The 14240-nt window shown below is 36.1% G+C and overlaps 2 protein-coding genes across 2 annotated transcripts in view; one reads left to right on the top strand and one right to left on the bottom strand.

Annotated features, from left to right (window-relative positions):
• Positions 1-2241, bottom strand: part of LOC132131797 (fibroblast growth factor 22-like) — a 32572-nt gene extending 30331 nt beyond the window's left edge. The window contains exon 1 of the mRNA XM_059543918.1: positions 1558-2241. Within this exon, the coding sequence (XP_059399901.1) occupies positions 1558-1894 (337 nt within the window). The 5' untranslated portion in view covers positions 1895-2241. The remainder of the gene's footprint in view (positions 1-1557) is intronic.
• A 6201-nt stretch (positions 2242-8442) lies between these two features.
• The window catches only part of LOC132131102 (DNA-directed RNA polymerase, mitochondrial-like), a 47350-nt gene continuing 41552 nt past the window's right edge, over positions 8443-14240 (top strand). The window contains exons 1-5 of the mRNA XM_059543038.1: positions 8443-8659; positions 9030-9128; positions 10512-10769; positions 10896-11350; positions 12255-12388. Coding sequence (XP_059399021.1) covers positions 8518-8659; positions 9030-9128; positions 10512-10769; positions 10896-11350; positions 12255-12388 — 1088 coding nt within the window. The 5' untranslated portion in view covers positions 8443-8517. The remainder of the gene's footprint in view (positions 8660-9029; positions 9129-10511; positions 10770-10895; positions 11351-12254; positions 12389-14240) is intronic.

Here is a 14240-nt window from a genome sequence, read left to right as displayed (position 1 = left end):
CTGAGCAACATGATTGGCTCAAAGGTCCTAGTCTGTCTGTCTGTCAATGTATCTTTTAACATACTATAAAAGGTGGGATGTGAGTCTGTGTGTTATCTCTTTGCACACAGACTCAGAAGCTGTGTGTAAACCAGATCATTCTCTGCAGAGAATTAAAGCAATACAAAGACAAAACTTTGTTTGGTTTTTCATTCTCAGTCTCTACAAATTGTTATTGAATTAGAATTTCCATGATACAAGTAAATGCAGGATACCGTAAATTTCTGTAAAGGGGACCCTCTTTGCAAAAAAGGACCTTAATTCAGGGACAGGAAATGAGAGGATGGTAAGTAAATGTGCAAGCAAATTGCTACTGAGGGCTGTTTCACCCAGCTGTAACAAGCACAAGCATCTAAGCTAATCTGATACAACCGTGAAGAGCAGAAAATTGTAAACAAATGTCATGCAACAGTTAAGATCTGCACAGTTAAAGCAACTTGCCTGGAAAAAAGTCTGACTCACTCGTTTTTGCAACAACAACAAACTTACACAACAACCAGGGTCAAACCCACTGTGATCTCCATGACCCAGACCAGTTAAATCCCAAATTCAAACTAATCGAAGGCTGCTGCTGTACCCTGACACAGGATGACATAGAGTAAAACTCCAGTTGGAAAAGTGTAAAGATAATGGAATCAACCTGGGAGGTAGGAGAGTGATTTGTAAGGAACATCTGGTCTATTTATCACTGTAGGTTTTCTAAAGACCAACTGCACCTGCTACTTTAAAATTAAATGCTAACTTCCACAATTTTCTGCAGGGCTAAAATGTTAACGTGTAAAAGTATATACAATACAATCCTAGAATTTTTTTTGCAAAAGTTATACCTTAAGGGGTACAACAGCTCTTCACAGGGGCACTACCCTTAAAGGGAAAACATTATATACCTTATATATATTCCTAAATGGTTTATAGTAGAACCTTGGGAGTACATTAATGCTCTAAAGTATTAATTAACATCTTTTAGTAGTAGAAAGTCATCCCTTTTAGGGTAATGAACCAGTTAAATTATTCACCTAATGGTTTAACTTTTCTGACAGTGTACAGAGCATTATAAGATTCTACAACAAAACATTTATGTTGAATACATAACTTATCTGCCAATTAAATTTACAACTGTGTTTACATTTTCTGTTTAAAACTTAAGGATTTGCCTTTTAGTTTTAAGGTAAATCCTCCTACTCAAACATATTACAATATAGAATAGATATACATAAAAAAAATAAGACAAATTAGGACACTTTTTATTTTTTTGGCTCTGGGGCTGAGACAGACTATCCATATTTCAAATGGACATTCACTTTCCAATTAAATGTTTTGCTTATTACAAATCCTACCTAGCAACACCTTTGTACTGTGCATACTCATAATAAAAATCTGACCCTACGAGCAGTGGAATAAAAGAGCCATAAACCACAAGTGATAAGAGAGTTGATGGAAGATCATAAAGACCAAATGAGCCCCACTCCCTTTCTGCAGGAACACATGAATGGAGACAAACACTGGCCATCTACTCACTGTCAGGGTAATTCTTCCGACGAGTGCCATCCACCTTGCCTGTCTTGTCGATGCAAAGAAAAAACTTGTTGGCGGAATAGAGGTGGCGAAGACGGACGTCACCCTCGAGGTGGTTGTAGCTGCGTGTGTGCCGCTCCAGAGTCCATGAGTAGTTTGTGCCCTGTGTCAGCGCATGAAGGGGTTCATGGCCCAGTGCAGGCTGGCAACCTCCAAGAGCAGAGCAAGCCAGAAAGAGCAGGGACAGGCATACCAAAGGAAAAGGATAAGAAGGGAGGGCTGAGCCGGTAAAGGTGAGGTTGGAGTGGAGACCAGCGGTAGTAGTTGTCCATTTGCACATGATGGGTCAGACTCCCAAGGTGCACCTCGCACAAGTAGTTGGCATGATGCGGGTCTTCGCTGGGCACTTTGCCTCACGCAGAATCCATAAGCAGGAACATGGGAAGAGAGGGTAAAAAAATCCTTGAAAACGAAAGTGACCAATTTCAAACTCAGGTGTTTCTTTTTGGTCTTGTAACCAGCTGTCTGTTGGTCTTGCTCTTCAGAATGATGAATGAGAACTTTGCAATTCCATCCTAAAGAAATGACTCGATCTTGTTAAATTGTCCATGAGCATCTAGGTCCCTCAGTCCAACCTGACAGAGTTGCAGGAGCCTGTGTCCTGTGTGGTGGCAGCACCTTGCAGGGCTCAGCCAGGGGCAGAGCCAGGTGAAATGTGAGGCTGCTTGACCCGTGCCTGTGAATGAGCTGAGTTGAATTAGTGTATTTCAATGAGTATGTATGTGTGTGTGTGTGTGTGTGTGTGTGTGTGTGTGTGTGTGTGTGTGTGTGTGTGTGTGTGAGAGAGAAAGATTCAAAAAGACTATAGAGAGAAAGAAAGGGAGAGGATAAGATAGAGGTGGCAGTGAAAGCAAGTCTGACGGACTAAATAAGGCAGTAAAGCTGTAAATGGGTGTCTTTCTCTCTCACTCTCTGTGCCTTGCTGTCTGCCTGCTCTTTGGTGGGGTGGCGTAGTCCCTTCCTGCATTTTATTCAGGGCAGGGCTTGCATCTGGGGGACTAAGAAGAGATGGGTGGGGCCTGGATTATTCATAATCACTTTAAGTGAATGTCACTCTCATTATTGTTTACCTTTTATTGTACTGTCATTTATTTCCCTTCAGGAAACTTATCATCCTCAGATGTGCCATATCACTTTACATCCTGCCCTGAACCAAAATAAACTGTTGCCATCACAAGTGATTTACTACAGTGTTAATCATCAGGTAAATATCAGCTGATAAATACACCCAATTTAGTATGTACAGAAGTAAAGTTAAGTCTTTATAACCACTTTAAAAAAAATTATACATTTGAGCAGAAAAAAAGGTCTCCCTTACCTCTAATAGCACTTGTACTGTATGTAGACAGTCCCAATGGACATTTGAGTCAGCTTCCAACCTGGTAAATATGACTGTGAAATTTTATTCATGAACAGCTTGGAGCTTAAAAAGTGCTAATTTTCTGAAAGGACACCAAGTAAAATATTTACAGCTTCCTTGTTTAGCTCAATTCAATATGTTGTGAGCTTTACTTAAATGAGTGGCATGCTGTGGCACATTTGTCTAAGCGAACCTCAGGTCTGAAAGACTAACATACTTTTCAAAACCTCCTGGTTTCAATGAAGTGTGCCGCCCAGGGGCAGAGGATGAAAATGATCTTGAAGAGTATGTTTTGCCGGGAAATCAGTCACTTCACACTTTGTAGCTTGTTAACTAACAGTACTCTGAAGCTTTAGCACTCACACTTAGCCTATAAAACTCTATGGAGACAGCAGTCTGCAGTCTTTTTCAGCTTCTCGCAGTCATTTCCATCTGCTTGGGCCTGTCTGCCTTTGAGTTTCTTGCTACTGTACTTCAAAGCCTAGTCGTTTTTCTAGTGTTAATACATCTTAGTCCTTCCTCACCTCCCCACCAACGTTTCTGCTCCTCAAAAAAACGGATGGCACAGAAAAGTGCCCATCACTGTCATGCTGCGTGCTTGTACAGCTGGTAACAGTCTGAGAAAAGGCTGTAAATGTGGATGCATTTTTTTAATTAATGAAGCTTTCTGAGGCAAGAATAACTATTACTTGCCCATACTTAAGATTAGGGATTTGAACAAACCCCTAACTGTATTAAAGTTTGAGCTCTTATCCTGCTATGTTAATTCCACAGACATGAATAGTACCTCTGATCATAGATAATTCAGCAGAAGTATGCTATTACTTTTTTTTTAAAGTAATGATATATGTGATTTATGATTGCTAGATTACCTGAGATGGAAACTTGCAGATGGACTATTTTGACTTGGACCACAAAGAAAAAACACCAGAAAACACCTCTGCAACCACATAGCAATGCTCTCAAAACTGCTCATAACATCTTAGAAATCTTGTCAAAATTGACAGAAGTACCCTTCCATGCAGATACAGTATGCGCAGTCTTGTGCCCCTCCAGCACACTTAAAAACCCCGGAAGTCCTTAACATCAGCCCCCGCTTTCTTGGAAATTGTTGGTAATTAGATTCTTTGTAAGATTTTTCACTTAGAACCTCAAGAACAAAGTTCTGTCCCCATGTCCCCACACAAATGTCAGATGTGATGATAAACTTGCTTAAACTAACATGTGAATGCTGGTACCTCAGCTCAATGCATGTTTACAACACAGCTCTTTCATTCAGGACACAGCAGGACAACTGGCATGCTCTAAACCATTCAATAAATCTTAAACATGGCTAACAGTGAATATTACAATGATTTCTGAAGGAGTGGCAGGAAGCAAGTGCGAGCTTAATGATATTTAATGAAGACAATGATACAGACAGTGCTTGAGACACAAACAACACTGGGAGGAATGCACAGTCCAAGATGGTGGTGATGAGTGACGAATCCGGAAGGCGGAGGTGAGTAGGCAGCAGGAGAGGGTGATACAGGAACTGCGGGGAAGCGAGCCGAAGGTAAGTGGTGTTGCTTGGTGGTGGGTTGCATAGAGTGACGGGGTTCCGGGGAGACATGGACATCCAACGCAGAAACACACAAGAAAGCAAAGCATAGGTCTTTAGGTCTAGGCTCTCACGAACACAAGACGCTAGACAAGCCAATATATAGGGATGAGTAATGAGTGACAGCTGTTCCTGATGACAATTAATGGAGACGCCCACAAACTAATCAGTGCTGACGCGTAACACAGACTTCACCCACAAGGTGCAAAACCCAGAGATCAATGTTACCAACCGTGACATTATGTGACACTGAAAAGTGAGCAAAGGTGGGGAATTTGACTGCTAAAAATCATGGGAATTAATATTTATCTGAATATTTTTATATAATTATTTTCAATTGTAATCAAATAAATTCAAAATTGGTAAGCTTAAGAGACTTCTATCATAATATTAAAATTATCTTACCGATCCCCAACTTTGGAACAGTATTATTTATTCCTTTTTTTCTTTCTTTCTTTTGTTTTCTTAAATGCTACACATTTTACAGATTTGGAAACTCTGTATTTAATGAACTGGAACAAACAAAACAAAACAAAACATGAAACTTAATCTTGATTGACATGACCTCACAGAAAAGGTAACTATCTCTAATTCCACACATCGCTGGCCATCAATATAGGCTTCTGCTTAGCTCCCATGATGCCATGCAATGCCATTTGCACCCTGAGCTGAGAAAATATGTTCGGCCATGTGGGATGTTTACTGGCGAAAGGAACATATTCTTTCCCAGCAGGGCTCCCGTCAACTCTGGAAGTGTATGAATAGAGATAATATCTCAGTAATGAGGCCTGTTTTGTTCCATCAAAGTCCTTCAAAGGGCCTGAAACCTGACCTCCCTCTTTGCATCGACAAGCTTCCCCTAATAGCTCCCATTATTAATTGTTTTCTCTCTCCTGCTAACATACGGAGACTCTTCCAGTCCCCCTCCATCACCCACATCCAACACAAACTCTCCATTTCACTTCAGACAGAGGTCAGTTGACATTAATAACTAATGATAAATAACATCAGCATAAATTCTGAATACACTGAAGCAGTGTATTCCAAGAGTTACCAGTATTTTTTTAATACAAATTTTCCATAACACATTATATGGACTAGTTTTTCTTAGATAATTTTGCCGCTCCCAAATGATTGGCTTATTGAGGTGAATCACACAATCACACTCCAGATATGCAACACACTATGAAACTATCAACCACAGACTTCCTGCTAGATTCCTCCAACGCAGGTGGCCGAGATAACCAGAGTGCCACACTGTGCGGTCGCCTATATAAACATCCGTTTCTAATTCAGGATCTGTCCACTGCCGCCACAACTGAAGATCTATCTTCAACAAGCCTATTTGCATTTCCTGCTTCATGACCATTGTCCATTGTAGCCGAAATCAGTGATACTGTAAGTGAGCAGTCTATCTAAACAACAGCTCCTGAGTCCTGAGAGTCTTGGGATAATTGACAGAGATCTACTAGTGATAACATGAACTGGTACTTAAAAAAAAAAAGATTGCAGATATGATTGGTGAACTTTCATCATTAGCGATAATCAAAGAGAGATGCTTCTCAGATGTGGGAGATATTTGGTACTAACTGTGGAAACTGAAGCAAATCTGCCTACAAGTGCCCTGAGGATTTTAGTTATATATTTATTTATTTTATTCTTATTATTTTTATATTCTTAAGCATATTGACTCTGAATTATTAGTATTGACAGGTGTGGAGAGTCTTTCCTACATGTGTTGCATTAGGGTATACTAACCCTCTCAATGTGGTTGTAAAATACACAAACTATTGTATTGTTTAGAGGACTAAAATCAGAGTGAGAATTTTTCTCTTTCCGGAACATTTTTCTGTCCTTTTTCCAAAACTTCAACCCATACTAGGATGAAGCATTGGCTAATCAAACATTTTAAAAGCAGCTCCTACTTCCAAAAACAAAGAAACACACCTTTCTCATAGGTTTGCAAAGAAGTCTGAATATGAGAGTCCCAGAGAATACCAGCCTTGTCCTAGCTGGAGTTATTATCAGGATCTTGAATGTCTCTCTTCTCTCCTTTTGTTGACAGCCAGTCACCCAGTAATGGTTGTCACACCAGAGCTTGAAATATCAAATGGGCCTGTCAGAAAAGTGACCCTGTGAACTGTAGTGACAAACAATGTCTGATCTCCACCTACTAGATATGCACAAATTGCTTAGATGACTGCCATCGAACTGTTGATATAAATGTGTTTTACTGACTTATTTAGATACATTTCAGAGAGCTAATTAAATGTTTAATAGGCTCTCTTACCTCCTAAATAACACACATGCTACTGTTCAGAACTTTGGGGTCAACAATATTTTTTTATTCAGTTATTTGATCAAAAATACAGTAAAAAAAATAAAACATTATATTTATATATATATATATATATATATATATATAAAGTAGGGACCAAAAGTTTGGACACACCTTCTCATTCAAAGAGTTTTCTTTATTTTCATGACTATGAAAATTGTAGATTCACACTGAAGGCATCAAGGGCTATGAATTAACACATGTGGAATTATATATGTTATTATATACATAACAAAAAAGTGTGAAACAACTGAAAATATGTCATATTCTAGGTTCTTCAAAGTAGCCACCTTTTGCTTTGATTACTGCTTTGCACACTCTTGGCATTCTCTTGATGAGCTTCAAGAGGTCGTCACCTGAAATGGTCTTCCAACAGTCTTGAAGGAGTTCCCCGAGAGATGCTTAGCACTTGTTGGCCTTTTTGCCTTCTGTCTGCGGTCCAGCTCACCCCTAATCCATCTCGATTGGGTTCAGGTCCAGTGACTGTGGAGGCCAGGTCATCTGGCGCAGCACCCCATCACTCTCCTTCTTGGTCAAATAGCCCTTGATGCCTTCAGTGTGACTCTACAATTTTCATAGTCATGAAAATAAAGAAAACTCTTTGAATGAGAAGGTGTGTCCAAACTTTTGGTCTGTATTGTATGTGTAATGTATGTAATGTATTCAAATATTAATACAAAATATTACCTATGCCTAAATCACTCAACCACACAGAAAATATCATATTTATATAACTCAGAAAGATGGCACATAAAGTTGAAAAATTAAAAACTGAAGGAACATTTGTTCCCTTGATATCTGTGGCAAATACCGAAGCACGCATTGAACCTTGTACTGCAGGGGTTAGATCCAACCTAATTAAACACACTTGAACCAGCTAATTCAGGTCTTACTAGGCATACTAGAAACTTCCAGGCAGGTGTGTTGAGGCAACTTGAAGCAAAACTCTTTAGGAGCGAGTTTGGAGACCCCTGTTGAACTGGACCGCGTGATATAACTTGGCAAAGTTTGCCATCTACTGTACAATTTCTAACCAATACAGGCATTTTTGATATCGCATATTATTTGATATCAAATAAATCATTTAATATCTTACAACTTAAATCTAATTAATCTCTTCATTTGGTATTTTAAATGTTTATATATGTAAACAAATGTTGTCAAACTGAGCCTTCTCCAATCGAAAAATGCTACTTTAGTAAATATTTTTAATATATTAAACATAATTATAAGTAAAACAAAGAGACCTAACAAGTAAATTTAAGATAAGACAACTTACAGTTTTGATACCCTATAACAAGTTTTTAGTATTTGATTATATAATAGCTATAATAATTTTATAATATTAAAAGTCAACTAGTCCCCTGTTTTCCCCTTGCGTTAAGAACATTTCCTAAAGCTTACATGAAATAAGTGACAACATATCAATAAAATATGAGGTGTACCGTACTAGCAGGTCTTTCATCCTACCTCAAGATGAAATTTGGTCGATCTACTCGTCGCTCTGAGTTCTGGGCTCATTGTATCGTTGATGAACTAGTCAGGTCTGAACAATATGGCGGCCTTCTGCATGGGATAACGCGGTGTCTCAAAACTATCAACAACATGACACTATTGAGACTGTGTGCATATTCAGCAGGGTTAACTCGGGGTTTCGCGGCTGACAGAAGTGTTTGGAGATTTCTGAATGGCGATTATTGCCGCCTGTGTCTCAGACTACGGAGTAATGTCGAGAGACAAATACAAGGTAATGATAAACAGTTTTATTTCTGTCATCTGTCTTGTCCTAGTAATCACATCACGTCAAGTCTGTCTTTTTATTTTAACGTTACTGTCATTTGTTTTATATCAGGTAACGTTATATTTAAAAAAAAAATCAAGAGCTGACTTGTTTACATTGATGATCATTTATAATCATGTCACAAGGATGCTTTGATGTTTTTTGCTTCTTGATGCACGTTTGGTCTTTCTTTGATGTCCGTCTAATCTAGATCTATTATGTCTGTATGGATTCTTTGTTTTACTGGGTGTTATGTCTCTTATTGTATTCCAGCAGCTAACACAAACAGTAGAGTTGGTAAACTTTTTATGTCACCGTTTTATCTTTCATTCCTCAGACAAAACATGGGCTACAATTTACCAAAGACACTATTCAGCCATCCCTAAGAAGGACGATGCGAAGAAAAGATTATGGCAACAGTCCCAGTTGATGGATGGTATGAATTTTTTCCCCCCCTCATGATTATATATCTAATGTATATCATTGATGTTATATGAGAACAACTGATTTTATAGCATTTTTAAGGTCAAACTGAGTTTTTAGGTTGGGTTAGATTTATTCAGATTTTAATTTCAAGCTAAGTCGGTTTTATTTATGTAGCATTTTTAACAATACAGACTTTCTCATATCAGATTTACAGAAAATTGCAATGCTGATGTTTATAGTATTTAATATTTTCATGTCTTAGCAGAATAGAGCTGGACAATAGAATAGTTTATATTTTACAATGATATAAACAATCCAGCAATTAAGATTTGCTATATAATACATAAATATTATGTGAGTTTATGCAGATAAAGTTATTGTATATGTTCAACATTATATATATATATATATATATAGAGCTGTGAGAAAATATAGCTTTTATAGATAGAAATAGATTTTGCTCTGATACTAATATTCATGTAGCCAAGATTTGCTTTAGGGTCAAAGACAAGACGTCACATTTTGGTGTCTGCATCAAATAACATTTGCAAGTGATTTTATATGCATAGAAAGCATGTTAAATGCATGTTAAAAAAGTTGTTTAGTTTAAAGTTTCAAATAGCTTTTGTGAAAATAAAATGTCTAAATATTCTGACGTGTCCTTTATTAAAAGATACAAAATGTTAAGTTATCATACTATATTTTATATATATATATTTAATTAAAAACTTATTGCTGATCAATAGATAAAACCTAGTTATTTGAAAAATAGTAGCAAAGATTGGTAAATATTTAAAATTACAATGCGTTAATTTCTTTTAGTATTTTAATGTCATCTAATGATTCTTATTCAAAATATTCAAAGAAATTGTATATAAACTTGTTAAACTGAATATAAATCCCTCTCTAACTATATACTGTATGTGTGGGTGTGTATATATTTATTATTATTAATATTATTTTTTTTTTTATTTTTATTTTTTTTTTATTGTAAATCGTGGTAAAATGTATGATAGTCATACATATTTGCTCAGAAAAAATTAAATTAAACTGGACACATCCTAATGTTTAAAGAACTTATTTTAAAACTGTATTATACTTTTATTGTTTTGATGCACTTTTTATCTTTGATGCTTATATTGCTTTACCTGAGTGTGCTGAATGTATTTGTATATCCAACTTTAAATATATGCATGGGTTTTAATATAGTTTACAATGTAATGAAGCAATCAAGCATTTGAGATACATATCAAATTTAAACTTGAAATTATCTAACTTGATATACATTAATAGATGTTAATCGTTAACATTTTTTCAATAAAGTTGACTTTTTTTATAAATGCATAATACTGTCATGTGCACTACAGTTTTCTCTTTAAAATAATTTTCACAGTTCTGGAGGCCAGAATCCAACAGCTGCAGTCGGACTCCGTTGTAGACGTCAAACATTCAAAGGTGCAAATCATCAAAGTTCAGCAGAAAATAAAGAAAACGTCACCTGGGAATAATCAAAAGAACTTGCTGGGAGAAAAAGCAGCAATGCTTAAAAGTGGGCCATCTGCCAAAAAAGTTGTAACTGAAGGTGTCATGCCTTTCATACCTCACGCAAATCGCTGGATGGAGAAACTCAAGCATGAAAAGTGGATTAATCACAAAAAACAAACTTCACATAGAATGCATGACAAGCCAGTTGTGGGTAAAAGCAGCAAAGGTAGTTCGATGCTTCCTGCTACATCTACAAAAACTATCACAACAGGCAAAAGAAGTGAGACAAACACTAAAGTAAAAGACTCCAAAGCCACTGTATCTACCACAATGTCCTCCAAGGTCTGTGCTGTGCAAAAAAAGTCTAAACACAAGGTTTCAAGAGTCTTAGAGAGTTCAGTTGCCAGGTTTCCAGGAGTGCAAAAGATCTCCAACAGTGAAGACGGCTGCACGTCTACACAAGAGAAACTGGCAGATAAAGAATTTGATGAGAAAGAGGAGCTTAATGTAGACAATGTAGTGGACCAGCAGAGCTTGAGTGCTCCTGAAAAGCTTCTGGAGGATAAGGAAGGAAACCGCTATGGAGATCCTCAGCTCAGAATTCGTTGTTACTTGGAGGCATGTGTTTTCATTGACGATGTAGCTCGAGCTCAGAGCTGCCTACTTTCTCAACACCGTCAGTTATCCAAACGAGTGCACTTGTCAATCAGCGCCTACAACATCATAATGAGGATGTGGGCCAAAAAAGTAACAACGTTTGCATCTTTCTTTTTACATTATATCAACTTTTTTTTTTTTGTAAAACATATTGTATATATATATATATATATATATATATATATATATATATATATATATATATATATATATATATTTTTTTTTTTTTTTTTTCAAACAACAAAATTCAATGAATTAAAATATAGTAAACAAATGCATATGTCAGTGCATACAACATTGTAATGAAGATGTGGGCCAAAAATTTTGACCATTTGCATCTCTCTTTTTACAAATTTTTGATAAAAATTTTTTTTAAATAATAATAAATAGTTATATTGTAGAAATATTGCAAATTTAAATAGCTTTTATTATTTTATATATATATATATATATATATATATATATATATATATATATATATATATATATATATATATATATATATATATATTTTTTTTTTTTTTTTTTGTAATTTATTCCTGAAATGGCAATGCTACATTTTCAGCAGCAATTACTTCAATCTTCAATGTCACATGATCCTTCGATTATGTGATGAATACAAAATAAATTTTTATTTTGCTTGTTTTCTTGCTAAATTTAGTCTAATTTTTATAATTGGTCATTATCTTTCAGTATTTTGCTTGTTCTTTTCCCTTTTTAGTCTTACATTTAAAAAATTATTTCATTTTAAAGTATTTTATTTTATACATATTTCAGTATTTTGCTTGCTCCTGTATCTTCATTATTACATGGCATTAAAAAAAAAATATATATATATATATAAATATATATATATATATATACACATGTTTTTTTGTATATATATATATATATATATATATATATATATATATATATATATATATATATGTGCTATGTTTCAGTGTTGTTCTGTTACACTCTGTGTAAAGCCATTTTTAACTGTGCTGAACAGGGTTCCATCAATCACATTCGTCGCTTGTTCATTCTGATTGAAGAAGCAGGTCTGAAACCCAACCTCGCGTCTTACAGTGCTGCTCTGGAGTGCATGGGTCGCATGCCTGAGTGTAAAACATGGATCATTAAAAGGTAACCACTTGCTTCATTTATGTACTTCAGTGTACTATATATATTTATATATATAGGTTAATATATAGGACAAAAGGCATATATAAGTGAATATATAGGAGAAAAAAGGCTATATATGTATATATACCCGGAAAGGCTTTTAGAACAGTTAGAAATGTACATCGATGACATGATCATTCAGTTGTAGAGTGTTAAAATATTAATGAACAATATGAGTGTCTTGTTTAATGGATTGACAGTTCCAGACTGTGTCTCTAGATGTCAGTGTTGCAGTGAGCAATAATTAATGTGTAACAAACACTCCTGCGTTCTCTTTATATCCCCTGTAAGATTCCAGATTAAACTGAGAAACATGCAAATTCAAATGATGCTCATATATATGCTCGTCCATGAGCCGATCCATTCATCTATAGCCCTATAGGATTATTCTGAGCCTGCCTTGACCGTGTCCAAAAATAGAAATTCAAATTGTGGTCATTCATCTGAAGAACATTAGCTCAGTGGAGCGTAATTTTCTCTGGTCATCAATTTGTTTTGTGTGCTTCTCATCTCCGGGCAGAAACATTTAGCAGATGAATACCTCCTCACTTGCATTTTGATTGGCAGCTTCTCGACAGAATTAGGCTAGAGTTTCTGCCTTTTTTTTTTTTTTGCCTCACTTTTACACTTTTTGTGTAAACTATATGAAAGCATCTGCTAAACATGTTAAAAACTATCAGACAGCTGTGCCCTCTGTGTTTCATCTTTAGCAGATTGTTTGCTACCACAGTGTAATTGTTTTAAGGGATCTAATTGATTATAGTAGGCTTATGTGTATCTGTGAAGCCTAGTACAAAGTATTTGCATATGAAGATCTCAAGATGACTGCTGAGATAAATATGATGCCAACTAGTGACAGCACAGAGGGACAGGTGCAGGGTGGCTTGTGGAAGCTGGTTGGTTGATCGATCACCGTAAGCTTATGCTGCAATCCAAGCTTGCCATCCTCTTTGCACATTTGGTTTCAAGTCACAATCTTGAGGACGTGTCAGTGTGGAATGAATAGATTTAAACCTGGATATTTTGACATCTTGACCTCACAAGGTGCATGCATAAAAAGATATATGCGAGAGGCATATTACTCATGTAATGTGTCCAAAATTTGGGACTCGTCCAATATATAGTGAATCGTTACAGCTGATAAAAATATCAAAATTCCACAAGTAATACACAAACCACTCCAGTCCATCAATTAAAGTCTTGTGAAACGAAATGCTGTGTTTGTAAGAAACACATACATCTTTAAGATGTCTTTAACTTCAAACCGTAGATTCCAGCCAAAATACAAGTCCATTATCCATAATAGCACTTCCTCCAGTGAAGTCGTCGTCTCATTTGAGTTAGGGGAGAAATATGCACTGTGAAAGCAGTCCAAAACAGTTCTAGACATTTATGTTGGTGGATTTTGATGTGAGAGGACAACAGGGACTTTTTCCACAGGAAGGAAGCGCTATTATGGATTATGGACTTGTATTTTGGCCAGAAGCAACAATTTAAAGTTAAAGCACTTAAATGATGGATTTGTTTCCTGCAAACATGCAGATTTTCACTTCAAGTTATTAATTGATGGACTGCAGTGATGTAGATTATTGTGGGGTTTTTATCAACTGTTTGGACTCTCATTCTGACGGCACCCATTCACTGCAGAGGAGCCACTGGTGAGTAAGTGACGTAATGATAAATTTCTTCAAATCTGTTTTGATTTTTGACTTTAATTTGTATTATGTCCATGATAGGAATATAGCTCTACATTAACGGTGAGCAGTCCAGCTGCATGGGGCTCTGACTTTATTCATACTTTTTCAGTTTGAAT

This window comes from Carassius carassius, chromosome 48 (assembly GCF_963082965.1).
Source record: "Carassius carassius chromosome 48, fCarCar2.1, whole genome shotgun sequence".
Lineage (NCBI taxonomy): Eukaryota > Metazoa > Chordata > Actinopteri > Cypriniformes > Cyprinidae > Carassius > Carassius carassius.
This window is presented reverse-complemented; position numbering and strand designations above follow the sequence as displayed.